Genomic DNA, 16,857 nt, shown 5'->3' with positions numbered 1-16,857 from the left:
CCTTTATTTTCTGAGTGCTTGCTATTTATAAGGCAGATATCTTGATAAGGGACTTATAATTATTTTTTATGCCAACTTATAATTATTTTTATGAAGGTAGGACTGATGTTATGCCATTTTCCAAATGAGGAAACCGAGGCTTAGAGAAGTGAAGTCAACTGCCAAGACCATGCAGTTTGTACCTGCCAGAGGCTGCACATGCCCCCAGGGAATCTTCTCCCACCATTGTTGTCCCACCCTCAGCCCTGCACAGGTAGCTCGGAAGTCACACAACCTCTCTCCACACTCGGGACAGACAGGGGCTTTCTTTGCTCACCGTCACATTCTTCTCCAGGCCCGCTATCTTTGGGTTCTTGGTTTATGCAGTCTGAAATGAGAAACGAGAGTCAAAGAAGAGATTGTGACTCGACTTACTCTTCAGCTGCTATTTAACTTGGCTTTGGGGAGAGGCAGTTAGGGGAGGTGACAGTCAGTTCCTTATGCCTCTGCATCACTGTCCCTGCCCTCTCCCTGGCCCTGCCCAGGCAGATTTATCCCCCCCTAGATGCAGGCACTTCCCTTGGAGACTCCCTGATTGTAAAAACACAGTTACTTCAAAATAAGGGGCTATGGCATTCTGATCAAATGAAAATGTTTTCTCATTCATGTTAAGGCTTTCTTCCTTTGATAGCCTCCTCAGAACAGTCTCTTCCCATACCACTCAGAGACATTTTAGAAACACTTGTGGAGCACCACAAAGCAGCCCCTGTGTGCCATGGCACCTTGCAGGTGAAAAAGAGACAAAGCGCAAGGCAAAAGTCCCTGTTGTCCTATGGCTTAATGGTCTGCAGATGAGGGGAGTTAAGTAACACAGCAGGGGGACAGGCACTGAGAGAGACACACACAGGGTGTTGGTGACCAGAACCTCCAGCTAGCACATATCAGGCCAATTTTGTGGTTCTTGGCTAGTCTGGAAAGCACACTAGTTATTCTTTACTTCTTCCACTTCTGTTCTTTCTTTCCTAGTATGGAATTCTCTCCCCGCCCCCACCTCCGCCAGACCAGGAGGCATCTCTACACTCTCACAGACCTCAAGAAAATAATCTTAACATTGCTACAGAAAAATTCTAAGCTTGAAATGTTCCTTGACAGTCCACAAGGACAGTTCACAGGGACTATTTTTGTGCTTTTCCTTCTCAGCAGTAGACTACAGTTTGTGTGTTTATACTTTTAAACCACATTAATTTTATTTTTTGGTGGGGTGTTAGGGATTTAACTTAGAGACTCATTCATACAAAGCAGATGTTCTTCCCCTGAGCTACATCTTTGGCCTCCATATTTATTTTGATATAAACATCAACCTCGATCTTACCACTCAAAGATAATCAATGTTTCTTTATGTATGCTTATCTATATTTTGGTATCACACATCAAATCATGGTTTCTTTTTTTAAATTTTTATTTCTTTAATTGAGTCACCATGAGATACATAGTTACAAAGCTGTTCATGATCAGGTTTTCAGTCATACAATGATCCAACACCCATCCCTCCACCAGTGTCCATGTCCCACCACGAATGACCCGTTTCCCTCCCACCACCCTCCCCTTCCTCCCCCAGCCTGCCTCTATGTCTCTCTCTCTTTCTCTCCCTCCCCCTCTCTCTCTCTCACATTCTTTTGTGTCACCTTCATTTCCTCAGTTAAATCATAAATGCCTTATTGCCCAGACCCTACTTTTATCTGGTTTTATTTCCGTCATTCTCTCACTTGGCCTATGAGGATTTGGCTTATGTGTGTGACCATTTTATCATGCAGTTTTTCCAACAGGTCTGAGTTTTGGCCACCAAAGAATTTGTGGACTATTATTTAATACAAAAAGAATAAAAAAAGACAAAGTTTTATGTATTTGAGCATTATCTTTCATATTTGGAACAAAGAGCTGCCATGTGCAATCCAAATTGCTTATTTGTAAGAGTGGGGTTGAGAAAGACAGTCAGCTCCTGAGAAGCTGTGTGCACACTGAAGCTCAGTAATCTAGACTGAGCATGTTCTTCAGGGAGCACTCCTTCTCCTCTGTCAACATGTCACACATCTTCCTTCAAATAGATCTCCCGCCATTGGTTTCCCACAAGAGGCTGCCACTCCTGTTTTAGAGCCTCTCTCAGGCCACATGGGACAAGAGCCACCTCCCTCCACCAGTCTTTCAAGCCCAGTCTTTCTGTCCTGACGTGCTAGTCCTTCCTCATGGGACATGGTTCCATGTCCTTCCCCAGCCCTCAAACAATTTCTGAACAAACCTTGTCTACTGTGTCCTACAGACACCAGGCCATACAGAGACTTGCAGGACAGCCTTCCAGGGAGCCAGACACCTGGTGATGAGCCCAGGGACATCAGAAGTGTCTTAGAGGTGGTGACATCCTCTGGAGCTATGCCCAACTTCCTGCTGACTGAAACCTAAGCTCTTTCACTATCCTGCTACTAAACCACAGTTCAGGTAGCCCATACGGATTATTTTCCCATCCCACTAGAGGACCACATGATTATTCCTAACATAATTTTGTCCGCTTGGAAACTATCCAACATGGCAAGTAGTTCAGGTCTTTTTATATTCTGTGTTAGATGGAGGAGGCATTGGCTGAGTATCCCAGCTTGGTGTCATCTGATTTTATGGTGGCAATGTATTTTATCTTTCTAATTCACATGGGAAAAGTTGAAGAAAATAGGACTGAGGATAAAGCCCCAAGGCTTGATAACAGACTCAGTATTCTAGACTGAAAATAATCCATTTACTCTGCATTCCTTTGGGAACAGTCACCTGATTTATTCTGATCCCACACCCAGGGTTTAGCTCTCTTCCTTGTCATAACTATAAATGAGATATTTGATCTAAGGGTTTGATGTCACACATTATTAGTGGCATTTTCCTGACAAATCACTTTAATATTCTCTGTCAAGGAAGAGAAGAACCTACCTGTTCCTTCCCAGTTGGTTCCTAATGAACCTATATTGACTCCCACAATTGCCTTTTTTCCCTGCCATGTAAAATTCATCATAATTATACCACCCACATCCCAGAACATCTATTGCTCTTACACAAAGAACGTTTCGATTCCTCAGCTATGCACATGAAGAGAGCTGATATGAAATAAACTTAGAATGTCAAATGGAGAGTTTAAAAGAAAATACATCAGAATAGGGCCCGGCGGTATTTTGATATAATAAGTTGAGTTTAAAAACCAATTTCTTTAAAAAAGAAAAAACCTCCAAGTGAGTTATTCACCAAAACTTTAAATACTACCCAAATATTCCTGAGATTGTCAAAACAAAGGGCAAACTGCTAGCTAGAATTATGTACTAGACTTGCTGAAATGTTTGCTGGGTCCTTGCCTGCTACTTTATACCAGTTTTAGAGGTCAACTGAGATGTGAGCCAACCTTACCTCCTGTTATGGGGTCACAACTGCCCAACTGGCCATTGCTATTGCAATTACATGGTTGGCAGCTACCTCCAAATTTCTGGGGATTCCCAAAATATCCTGGTGCACACCTATAGAAAACACAGAAAACAACAAAAAATTATTTTCCACTCAATTTTCTCAAGCTTTAGCTCTCTATTTTTGGTACTGTAACTCTGTGGGGAGGCACTGTCATCATTCCACAGGCATAGTTTCAAGCCAGGTACTAATGTCTTGAAGGAGAACTTATGAGCATGGAAGTTTGGCTCTGACACCCAGTATGACAGATCTACCTGTAACAATTACCCTCTAAGCAACAGGAAAGTGTAAAAGATAAAACATAGGAGCCAGAGGCTTGACCACCGGAAATCAGAGGAGAGTGAATTTCATGTGAGGGCAATGTTCCCGAGCAAGGGAAAGAGTTCAAAGCACTGGAGTGTGTGCCCTGCATGTACTGGATGCTGTCCCCACACTGCTAAGACCCCAGCACTTTGGCACCAGTTGATCCCAAGTACCACCCCATCACTGGCCTTAGTGCTGACACTTCAGGTCACACAGTCAGTTCAAGTACAGCCAGAAGTGATGTCCCCTTCACCCTGGAGGCACTGTCTGTTTGGAAGAACCCTCCAGAAAGCGAGAGAGAGAGAGAGAGAGAGAGAAAGAGAGAGAGAGAGAGAGAGAAAAGAGAGAGAGAGATTTATGTTCCTGAAGATATCACAGTTAAAAATGTTTTAATTTACAGACAATTTATTCAAAGAAAAAAATGTAAAGTAAGATACATAAATTAAAATTCTTGCCTAACAGGGCCTTTTATCAATCTCTCCTATTGTACTAAACTTATATTTGTACTAATCGCTCAGAGCTGAATACAGTGAGAGCAGTCCAGCTGCTGCCTTGAGCCTTCCCTAGCACTGTAGCACTGTCATCCCATTGCTCATCGATTTGCTCGAGCGGGCACCAGTCACGTCTCCATTGTGAGACTTGTTACAGTTTTTGGCAAATCGAATATGCCACGGATAGCTTGCCAGGCTCTGCCGTGTGAGCGAGATACTCTTGGTAGCTTGCTGGGCTCTCCAAGAGAGACCGAGGAATCTAACCCAGGTCTATCGCCCTACCTGCTGTGCTATCGCTCCAGTCCAGGGCTTTCCCTATCCTAGATAATTTTTGGAGACAATAACTCACTTTGTTACCTACAAGCTAAAAGATCAGGGACTGGAGAGATTGCACAGGAAGGTGCATGGTTTGATTACCAAGCAGCACCACATGCAGTCCTGAAAACTCCCAAGCAATGCCAGGGTGGCATTGAGCAGCACCACATCCTCAGACCCTCGCACTGAACTATCTCCTGGGCCTCCTGAGCACTGCTGGTGGAGTGAGGGTAGGGGGCACCAGATCAGAATTAGAACCAAAGATCATATTTCCTTAGTTCTGGTATTCTGTAAAAACACATTTTACTGTTTCTAAAATTGGATTGTGAATTAAAATATTTGTATCCATTAGCAAATTTCTACTAACACTCTTCCCCCTCCCCTCCACACACCCACCAAGTTGTCGTGAAATCAATGTTCATGGTAGTTTATCATCAGTCAAGGGTGTGTGGGTATGTATCAAAGGAAACTTATGCATCAAAGGAAACTTAAGCTCTGCACCAAATAACTGTGCAAAAGGCACAGGTTTTGAGTGAAGACGGTCTGTCTGGGAATGGAGAGCTACTACAGGAGTTAAGGTGCTTCCTTTGGATGTGGTATGTGTTATGGACAATTTCTTCAAACAAAAAAATGTGGTCTACCAGCACCGCTAGGAGTGATGCCTGAGCATAGAGCCAGAAATAAGACATAAGGACCACCAGGAAAAGCGCAAGCCCCAACCCTCAAGAGATCTGGCTGGATTCTGGCTTCCACCACAGTCTAGGTTGTTCCTGGGCTGCTGTTGTAATGTATCAAACTTCAGTGTTTTCATTTTCCATGAAAATATAAGCTCCAAGAGGGTACGGAGGTGTCGGCTGCTGTGCTTCACTGATGTGTCACAAGCACCTGGTATAGCAGAGCTTGGGTGCAGGTTGGGTACATCTTAGGTACCAGATAAGAATAATGTATCGCTGTCCGCTGTCATCCCATTGCTCATCGATTTGCTAGAGTGAGCACCAGTAACGTCTCCATCTTGAGACTTGTTGTTACTGTTTTTGGCATATCGAATACAACACAGGTAGCTTGACAGGCTTGAAGTGAGGGCGAGATACTCTCAGTAGCTTGCCAGGCTCTCCGAGAGGGGCGGAGGAATCGAACCCAGGTCAGCTGCATGCAAGGCCCTACCTGCTGTGCTATCGCTTCAGCCTAAGTATAAAGTAAAGTAAATAGACAGTGCAATATTTTGGCTCTTATATATATATATATATATAGAAAATGTAATAAGGAGTCTAGTTACAATGCCTGCACGTAATAGATACTCACTAAGAGATACACACTATTCTTTGTCTCTCTCTCTCTGTACTCCCCACACTCCACACTCCCCCTCACCCACTACACACTTCAGAAAGTAAATGGGAGACACAATTTTTGTTTGTTTGTTTGGGGGCCATACTCCTGACTCTGCTATCAGGTATCTATCTATAACTCCTGGTGATGCTCTGGGGACTATAACTCAAGTTATCCACATGTAAGGCAATTGTCCTACCTGGTGTACTTGGGAAAATAACACTGGTGGTGGGGTTGGGGGTGGAATACTGTATGATTGAAAGTCTACATTGAAAAATCTTGTGAATCACAGTGTCTTAATATAAAGTAAAATAAAATAAACTCATGTAATGTGGCCAGACTTGTATTTAGAAGTTTAGAGGTGAATTTATAGCAATAAGAATCTTAAGAATTAAAAAAACTAAACAGGAAGTAGAAAACATACACATTCCCTAAATATCAAGAAGATAACTAACTGACGGGGCTTATTTAAATCTACTCAATAGTTTGATAATGGACTAATAGTTGAGTTTAGCCCATAATATCCAAAAACAGAGAGAGAGAAGGAGGAGGAGGAGGAGAAGGAGGAGGAGGAGGAGGATGAGGAGGAGGAGGAGGAGGAGGAGGATAAGGAGGAGGAGGAGAAGAAGAAGGAGGAGGAAGAGGAGGAGGAGGAGGAGGAGGAGGAGGAGGAGAAGAAGAAGGAGAAGAAGAAGAAGAAGAAGAAGAAGAAGAAGAAGAAGAAGAAGAAGAAGAAGAAGAAGAAGAAGAAGAAGAAGAAGAAGAAGAAAGAAAGAAAGAAAGAAAGAAAGAAAGAAAGAAAGAAAGAAAGAAAGAAAGAAAGAAAGAAAGAGAGAAAGGAAAGAGAGAGAGGGAAAGAAAAGAGAGAAAGAAAGAAAGAAAGAAAGAAAGAAAGAAAGAAAGAAAGAAAGAAAGAAAGAAAGAAAGAAAGAAAGAAAGGAAGAAAGAGAGAGAGAGATTTAGCATCTGTACTACATCTCTGGGCCCTGGACTTGCCTTTTATGTGTCTGGCCTTATTTTATACAGAACAAAACATTTTATAATAACTGGGATCTTAGGGTGCTGGGGGCTGTAGGGAACTTTGTGATGACAGTGGGATCTTGGCATTCTGACAGTGGACATGTGTAGCAGCACTGTAGGAATAACACAATAATATTGTAAGGAAATGAAATTAATAAAAAATGTAAAAGTTCAGTTTGATAGGTGTCACCTCTGTCTAAACTTTCCATTTGAAAGGTACACAATTACAACATACTTGTAAAGTCAACAAAATATTCAGGAAGTCTGGTTCTACTTTTGCCTTACTCTTGCAAAGAGTTAGTTACTGATAAGAAGGAGTAACAGTTTCCTCTAGACTCTCGATGGAAGTCATTAAACATAATGCTGAGTGAAGGAAAACTTCCTGATCTGGGGCAGGAATGAGACTCAGTGACAGATCATATGCCTGCATGGATGAGCCCCTGACTCCACAGATGGCAGAGCTACTAACAACTAATGAGAGCCTGGCTGTCATCAAAATTGAGGGGCTTGAAAGAGGGGAAAATGGTTATAAAAGCCAATGGAAATCCCCTACTCCAAAAAAAGTCTCCCCTTCCACTCACAATAGTACCCACTATAGAGGTTCTCAACTTGTTTGACCTATCACCCCCTTTCCAGGAAAAAAAATATGTCATTTAGTGGCCCTGGAGAAATCCGCCTTCTTTATGTGAATGAACAGAAAACACTCTTAACTGCACCATCCACCATGATCCCAGTGCCCCAGAAGTGGTACTGCCACTTTGGGAATTACTGTTCTAGTATCTTGGCCTTCTTCTTCTTTTTTAATTTTTTGCTTTTATTTTCTAGGAACAGGTGGTACTCAGGGGTTACTGCTGGCTCTGCACTCAGAAATTACTCCTGGTGGTGCACAGGGGACCATATGGGATATCGGAGATTGAACACAGGTCAGCTATGTTCAAGGCAAGTGCCCTACACACTGTACTATGGATCCAGCCCCATCTTGACCTTCTTGCATCATTACTTAGCTGAACTGTCCCTTGCCTCCACATTCTTGATTCCCTGACTCATTGCCCTCCCTCAGACCTCCCTAAATCTTAGCTTGTCTGTGAAGTGTTTCAGATAATCCCACTCTAGATACTGTACTATAAAATGCAGTTTAGAGGCCAGAGTGATATCACAGTGGGTAAGGTGCTTGCCTTACCTGTATTAGATCCTAGGACCTACTGAATATGTTTCCTTGAGCACAGCCAAGGGGCTTTTAGTGGTGAAATATATATAACATAGAGACATTGATTTACAATGATGTGCTATAACCTTAAATATATAATGTTGTGATGCAGTGTTACCTCAATAAAGCAAAATAAAAAAGATAAAACTTTTTACATCACATATTTATAGCTATTTCAAATGCCTCTTCAGTGAGGGTGGGAGGCAACAGGCTGAGCACATACTTTGCATGCAGGAGGCCCAAGTTCAACCCCTGGTACTACATGGTCCCCCAAGCATTCCCAAGGATGGATTAATAAAATAAAATAAATACAAATGCAAATAAAATCTGTCAGTTTTTAGTATCCAGTGGTGGCAGGAATTTGGTATTTTGCTCCTTGTGGGAATGTAGAGATACAACTGACAAAAACATATCAAAAGCCTAAAACTCCACTACTTCTCTAATTATATCTTGATGAAGTCTGTACACAAGTAGCTGTAAGGACTTGATTTTCATGGAACTTTGAATACAAAGTTATAGTCAAGATCAATAGCAGGAGATTATGTAATTTTTTTCCTGACATGGTGTGATCACAGAGTACTTATTGAAGTGTAAAGTTGAAAAACAGTGTTATATGAGAAAAAAATGGAAACAGAAAGTAAACAAAGAATGACTTGTTTTTTAAGAAAAAAAATTAGGCACATAAAAATGTTCTGTAAGAATACACAACAAGATTTTAACAATGGTTTTCAATAGGTAAATGATTATGCATAGGATTACATATGGAGTTTACTGCATAGGTAGGAAAGCCTCATTTGCTCCTAGTTCACTTATATTATTTATTTTTGCAAGTATGCATTTATCTTATTCTCACATATAATGTGAAAAGTATGTTGTCATGTGATTCATTTACTATATTGTCATTTTTTTCAAATAAGTGTGTACTATAGTTTAAGCAACATCATTAAGAATTTAATTTTAGGGGGCTGGAGCGATAGCAAAGCAGGTAGGGTATTTGCCTTGCATGCAGCCAACCCGGGTTTGATTCCCAGCATCCCATATGGTCCCCTGAGCACTGCAAGGAGTAATTCCTGAGTTCAGAGCCAGGAGTAACCCCTGTGCATTGCCAGGTGTGACCCAAAAAGAAAAAAAAATAATTTTAGTCTTCACAATCCTTGGCAATGGCCTGCATGAACAAACTAATCATAAATAACTAAAGCTTGGCTCTCCCTTAGAGTCAAGTACATCCATCACATTTTGCAATATTCTTTTCTTTACAAGCATTACTAAACATCTATTATACAACAGTATCATGCTGGGCACTGGGGATTCAGAAATGAATAAGACACGGATTATCCTTCAAGTGATCATAATACCCTGTGGGGAAAGAGAGGGTGTGTATATGGGGCGGGGTGGCAAATATCTAGTGTTGTGAATATCTGAGAATATGCAAGAGTGTATACTGCTCGATCGTATGTATAAGGAATGGCGGCATCATAGGGGTGTCCAGGAAGGAGTAGAAGGAAGAATTATGTCAAGATGCTTGGGCGGGTATGCAGAAATTCCCATAGCAATATAGAGGCTCTATAGGGGATATGTCAGTGAGCAGCACTGTAGCACTGTAGCACTGTCGTCCTGTTGTTCATCAATTTGCTCAAGCGGGCACCAGCAATGTCTCCATTGTGAGACTTGTTGTTACTGTTTTTGGCATATCGAATATACCACGGGTAGCTTGCCAGGCTCTGCTGTGTGGAATACTCTCGGTAGCTTGCTGGGCTTTCTGAGAGGGACGAGGGAATCGAACCCGGGTCGGCCGCGTGCAAGGCAAACACCCTACCCGCTGTGCTGTCACTCCAGTCCTCAATCAGTAGAGAGATCTATAAAATGTTGGACCTCATAATCAAGTTTTGAAACATATACCAGCCACGGAAGTGAAGAAAGACCATGAAGTATGGAATGAGCAGGCTCACAATGTTCTCGAGACCTTTTCCTGCCTTCCGCCTGGAAGCCAACAGCCTGGCTCAGAGCCACCACGATCAGCGCCCCACCTATTGGCACATGCCTGGACTGTTTGCCCAAGGAACCCACCCACCTGGAGGGGGTGCACCCACCTTTCACATTGTGTTCCCGTGTATCCGGGTTTGCAGGAGCACCTCACGTTTCCGCCAGTCACAACACAGCCAGTGGCAAAACTAGAAGACAAAACAAACAAACAAATAGAGTCATAATAGAAAGCAACAGGTTCTATTCTCTTTATTTGTTGCCACAAATAACTGGCTCGCATCAAGTGAACACAGAAACCGTAGGTCTGGCTATTTTCTGTGTCAAGAAAATTTTGCCCATTGAGACATACAGTTATGATGGTGCATTATTTTAGCTAACATTGGGCAAACTTTGGTGAATAAGGATTTAGAGGCTTTTATTTTGTTTTATCTGTGGCATACTGAAATACATTCTTTCCCTTAAGACAAAGCAAAGCGGCTCATTTTGGAAGAGATGATTACAACAGCATTTTTTCCGGGAATAACAAGGAAGGTATAAAACAAGTCTAGGCAGAAAAAAAAAAAAAAGAACAGAGAACTCTGGTTCTCCAGAATTTTTCTCTCCCTGTTTATTCTAGTTATTTTCTCCTGGGCACAATGTCTTCTGGGGAAAGTGGGGAGAGAGGCAGCCCCCCTCTTGAGCCCCCGTAGAGATTAAGATAAGAGAATGCTGAACTACCCAGGTATTTCTGTGACTCAATCATCATTCATTGGGGATTTTTATGTTCTCCGAATCAAGTTGTGGAATTCAATTCCTTTCCTTTAGAGTTCTAAGTGGGCCTCTATTTTGAGAAAGCTTTCAAATCATTTAGTAAAGATACTGTGAAAATCCCTGATGTTGCCATGAGAAATGTCTCAGTGTCCGTTGAGTATTACAGTGACAAAAATACAAGGGAATCTAGTTCCACTGATACTTCAGACTAAGAGAATTCTTACTGGGGAAACTTCTCTTGATGGACACAGAACTACCCCTCAAGACACAGTTAGAAATCCATCAGCAGTACAAACACTGCTGGAAGAATTAGATAAAAATGGGGTTTTATTGATAAATCAGAGGAACTGCTTGTTACTTCACGCTGTGGAAGCTGGAAGCTAACCTTGATAATAACAATGCTCTTTGCAACCAAAGTGGAAAGCTGTTTCTAAAGCACTTTGGAAATCTTGCTGCTTTCAACTCTCTAGCTTCTGTTCATACAAGTCTGGGCAAGAGTCAAGTGATAAATCTTTTCCAAATAAAGCTGCAGGACTGGGCAGGTTGAAGGAGTATCAAATGTATGGATGGCAAAGCAGGGTACAAGTTTCAAAATATGAATCCCCAGAAAGGGCCAGGTGACAGCTGGTGATTTTAAGGCAACTGCTAGGATACTGTACCAATGAACAATTAGCTGTCTACCCTGGTTCTCGAGCCTATGCACAATGGATGCTTTATTAGTATCTTCTCATTTTCACACCATCTTTTGCTTGCATAGTAACTTGCTCTGTTTTGCGTGCACCACAGTAAACATGATGAGCAAGAATGATGCACCATGGTGAATAAGGTGCCAAGCCCAGAGAGAAAAAGCCCAGAAAAGAAAAGACCATCAAACCATAATGCCCATAAGTAGAGAGAGAGAGAGAGAGAGAGAGAGAGAGTAAGAGGGAAACTGTCTGCCATAAAGGCAGGTGGGTGGGTGGGGTGCAGGGGGTGAGTGTGGGGGTTGGAGGAATACCAGGGACATTGGTGGTAGAAAATGTACACCGGTTGTGGAGGGATAGTTGTTCAATCATTGTATGACCGAAACTCAAATATGAAATCTTTGTAAGTGTTGCTCATGGTGACTAAATAAAAAAAGGGGGGGACAGTAGTTAGAATAGTTCGGACAGAGAAGAGATCACTATGACAAGATAGATGGAAATGATCACTCTGGACAAGACTTGAGTGCTGAAAGGTGGTAAAGAGACATAGATGATAACCTTCCAGTACCTATATTGCAAACCATAATGCCTGAAAGGAAAGAGAGAGGTGGCAGGGGGCGTGGGGGGACAGAGAATGTCTGCCGTAGAGGCAGGGTGGGGGGTTCGAGGAGGGAAACTGGGAACACTGGTGGTGGGAAATGTACACTGGTGAAGGGACTGGTGTTAGAACATTGTATGACTGAAGCCCAATCATGAACAACTTTGTAACTGTGATTCTATTAAATAAATAAATAAATAAATAAATAAACAAACAAACAAATAAAAAGGTCACTGTCACTGTCATCCCGTTGCTCATCGATTTGTTCGAGCGGGCACCAGTAACGTCTCTCATTGTGAGACTTATTGTTACTGTTTTTGGCATATCCAATACACCATGGGTAGCTTGCCAGGCTCTGCCGTGCGGGCTCAATACTCTCAGTAGCTTGCCAGGCTCTCCAAGAGGGGCGGAGGAATCGAACATGGGTCGGCTATGTGAAAGGCGAATGCCCTACCACTATGCTATCGCTCCAACCAATAAAAAGGTACTGTTAGGAAAAAAGAAATGAAAAGAAAAGGCCATCCTTCTACCCACAGGACCTATTGGACATTCTAGAGTTTGAATGACAATGCAGATTTAGTGTCCATGCTTCAGAGCTCTCCTGTGGGCCACCCCCCGACCCCGGCCTTACAGTGAGAATAAATTGCAAATACTTTCCAAGGGCCTGAAAGGTCCTTCAGATACCCAGCTGCCCCAGAACCCACTTTTCCCCTATCACCACACTGCAACTGCTCTCGCCTTCTTACTTACTGTGAATATGTCATCAGAGTCCAGTTATCCCCTGCTCTTCCCTTGCCTAGGACCTCATTTCTAAGAGCTTGTCATGACTTACTCCATCTTATTCATGGATCCTTCCCCCAGTGAACAGAGGAAGCCCTCCATCTCATTCTCTAACGTGGCCCCTTACCATCCAGGCAACCTCATCTCTAGCTGAAGGGAGACATCTTGTTAACTTAATAAAAGCACCCAACACATCTTTATTCTGTGTAACAGCTCCTTCCCCACACCTCATTTTTCAAGTCGAACTTCCTGAGTTCTTCTGAACTTCACTTTCACTAGCAAGTTCTAGCTCTATAGTGAGTGTTGGATTATTAATTCCTTGACCATTGAATGCGTAGCCAAAGGAAAAGGGGAAACCAAGGAGCAGACCACTTGGAAAAACTGTCTTGTCTTATATTTTTCAGTTTTGTTTTCATCTAACTGCTTTATTATTAAGATGGAATTCACACAGCATATAATTCACCCACATAAAGTGAATTATGACTTTTTAGCATATTTAAATGACTTTTAGCATATTTAAATGAGTTTGGGGGTATTTAAAGAATTGTACACCCATTAACACAATCAATTGGAGCATTTTCATGGCTTCCCCAAGACACCCATACCTTAACAGTCCCTTCTCATTACCCGTAACCCAGTCTAGGCAACCCCCAGACCACTCTATGTCTCTGGATTATTTCCAAGTTCCACTGTACCTGTTTGAGTGAGGGCATGGGCAGGCCTGACAGGACCCATGCACGGCGCTCCCATAGAAACCATCTTTGCAGCGCTCACAGTGGTCACCAGCGGTGTTATGTTGGCAGTTCTTGGGACAGATGAACAGTGCAATTAATAGCAATTAATAGTTGACACTGACCACTCTCAAGGCCACTGTGACTTTAATTACTTACACTGACAACTCAAGTCCTCTGAATCTGCAAGATGCTAGAAAACAAAGAGATGCAAGTGCCCTTCCCTAGCTCCAGAGGATTTTAAAAAGTGAATAATAACATATCTCCCTTCTATCTTTTTCTTAAAAAAACTTCTATGAAAATGAACTTGATTTTGCTTCAGAAGTCACTTAACTGCATTATGCTGAAAAACAATGATGGAAATATTTTTCACCTATGGTGTTTATTAAAATAATAAAAATTGTATCATAGATGTTGAAATTATTTGACTTGATTCCAATGGTCTAAAGCAGCAAAAAGAATTTTTAGCTAAGCTTTTTTGTTTATGTAAATCCAATGAGTTACATTTCAAATTAAATGTCTAATTAAATTTGTTCTTCAGTAAAGTGTTGAGATGCTTTGCAACTGAGAAGTCCACCGAGACAAAACCTGGTGAAGTGTGTCAATTTTGTGGAATTTTTAGCTTAATGTAACCCTTCTTGTTTTTTTTTTTTGTTAGCATCAGAGACCTAAATGCACAAAAATAGTCAGGAAAACTCCCAGGTGATGCGAATCTGAAAATGTAGTGATACTCTAGGTTAATTATATGGCCTGGAACAAGTGAAATTTTAAAATTGGATTATGAACTTTTTCCTCTGTATGCAAAATTGGTGCTTGAGTGGGAAGCTCTAATGATCGTTAAGTTTTTAAATAATGCCTGGTTCCAGGCTGGAAAAACACTGTGCATTTGGATGACAAGTGGGTGTGGGGTCAGTTCTGGGTGGTAAAGTCTGTCATCTGCCTGCTCACGATTAGCAGATCATCCTTTGTAAACTGCTGAATAATTGAGATCCAAACAATTCACTAATATACTAATTAAAAACTTTTTTTCCAGATGAAGATGCATCCTACGAACACAGATAATTAGTAATCATTTCAAGAAACAAGTTAGGTCTTTAAAGGGGGATGGTACTCCCATGATAGCATTGATCCCAGGATCACTGGAGAGCGCATCCTTGCCCCAATTCATCTTCCTTCCAGAAACTGTCATTGCGTGTGGGTTTTCCTATGGCCTGGGCACTGGGGGAAAGCCATGCTGCAGTGTGTGGCTCCACTCCACTAGGCAGCTGTCAAGCTTTACTGTAAATGAATGACTCAATGTATAGATGGGTGAATGAATGGATGGATTGACGGATGGACAGAAGGACAAACAGATGGAGACAGATGGATGCAAGGATAGATGGATGCATGCACGTATGGGTGAGTGGATAAAAGGATGGATGGATGGACAGATGGATGGATGGGTGGGTGGATGGATATGTTCTCCCTACCTCCATGTGATGCCCAACTATGCTGTACTTGTGTACAAAGAGAGATCAGTGACTTGGAGGTAGACTGAATCCTGTGGATATACACATTAAATACACAGAAAGTATGATGGCCAGAGTTTTTTGGCATACTCTATGGACAACAGGAGGGCCAGTGGGCCCTTCTGGAACCTCAGGGGAAACCTTCTGAAGGCCATAATGGAGGAAAGAGGAGAGGAATTAGCAGGGTGTAGAAGTGAGGGGAGGAATTAGCAGGGTGGAGAAGTGAGGGGAGGGCACTCCACGCAGAGGGTCTATGGGTACAGACCATTAGTCCTGCAAGACCACAGCAGTGTGTACATGCAAGAAAAGCAATTTGTGTTCTGGTGGGAGGCTCTGAGAGCAGCTGAAGAATGTGAATACCCCACCGTGAATACCTCTGTGAGAAGCCTCCTTCAGCTGTGAGTTCTAGAGTAATCATTCTGAGGCAGGAGGGAGAGAGATGCAAGCACAGGGAATGGAGTGGGTGGGGATGAAAGGTTACGGTAAAGGGCAAAAGGATGGGGGCTCACGAGAAGAGGAAGCCTGGGAGAAAGTGGGCAGAGGCTGAGTGGAGTAGATTGGGGGCATCCCCAATCTCTAGCTTGCCCAGCTGACACCTGGCACATCCCCTCCTGCTCCTGCCCACACCGCTGCATACACAGCACTTTCCTGGCAAGGAGTTGGGCTATTATTTTCACTCCAACTTCAAAGTTCATACTGAGACGATATGGAAATTTGCACACGTTGTGAAGATTCCAGATTTTTGGAATCCATTTTTGGAAATGGACTTTGCACCTTGAAAGGCAGAGGCCCTTTTGAAGAGGCATCGCCCATCTGAGAGGGAAGGATGCCTGAATGCCTGAAAGAAGGAGAATAACAACCTGGCTCCCACCCGTGACCACATCTGAAAGCTGCAGCCACACTCGGGCCTTGTGAGGGAGCATTGAGATGAGTGAGGACACAGGTTCCAAACCTCTGTGTGTGCAAGTGTGTGTGTGTGTGCATATGTGTGTATACATGTGTGTTCTGTGCATGTACATGTGTATGTATGTGAACACTGTGTGCGTTGTGTGCATGTGCATGCCTCTGTGTGTGTGCCCATCCACTCCCACAAGACAAGTCTCCTGAGAGTAAAGATTATATCTGCTGGCTTTAACCCCAACACTGAGTTCCATCTCCCCGTCATGATCAAATGTTCAGTAAGGATTTCCTGAATGAGATCCTTCTAGAGGGTGGCACATGGCCATTGGGGAAAAGTGAAGACAGCATGACAAAGAAAGAAAATGGGAAAAAAAATTTTTTTGACTGATAAAAATACATGAATTATGACTCACTGGAAATCCATTCACAGGGTAAATGCACTACAGAAAAAACTCTTTTTGATCTCTGGCAGCTTTTAGAAAGTGGACTAGACATCTAGCAATGGTTCAGTGACAGATAAATATTTATTTTTTTCATTAAAGGATCTACCTGTGTTACGCACAACATAAAGTATGAGAGACACAGTTTATGTATGAATACTTATAAGCTGAAAAAAACAATTTCTCAATGTTCTCTCTTATTTTTGAACTTATAAGGTTAAAATCCTACAGAATAGTCTGTCGGGCTCTTCATAACAGTTTCCTGTCCCAGCCTGTCCTATCTTGTAAATGAAGCAGTTCCCTGGGACACACTGAACTGGCTTCATACAGTCAAGGAAGGAAAATAGATGC

The 16,857-nt window shown here is 42.4% G+C and overlaps 1 protein-coding gene across 1 annotated transcript in view; it reads right to left on the bottom strand.

Annotated features, from left to right (window-relative positions):
* The window catches only part of LAMA3 (laminin subunit alpha 3), a 264,171-nt gene that overhangs the window by 56,177 nt on the left and 191,137 nt on the right, over positions 1–16,857 (bottom strand). Inside the window, exons 40-43 of the mRNA XM_055129258.1 lie at positions 13,623–13,732; positions 10,224–10,304; positions 3,418–3,524; positions 317–367 (exon numbers count right to left, since the gene is read on the bottom strand). Of these exons, the coding sequence (XP_054985233.1) occupies positions 317–367; positions 3,418–3,524; positions 10,224–10,304; positions 13,623–13,732 (349 nt within the window). The remainder of the gene's footprint in view (positions 1–316; positions 368–3,417; positions 3,525–10,223; positions 10,305–13,622; positions 13,733–16,857) is intronic.

The sequence above is a fragment of the Sorex araneus genome, chromosome 2 (genome assembly GCF_027595985.1).
Source record: "Sorex araneus isolate mSorAra2 chromosome 2, mSorAra2.pri, whole genome shotgun sequence".
NCBI lineage: Eukaryota > Metazoa > Chordata > Mammalia > Eulipotyphla > Soricidae > Sorex > Sorex araneus.
The sequence above is the reverse complement of the archived record's forward strand: the minus strand, read 5'-3'. Positions and strand labels throughout refer to the sequence as shown.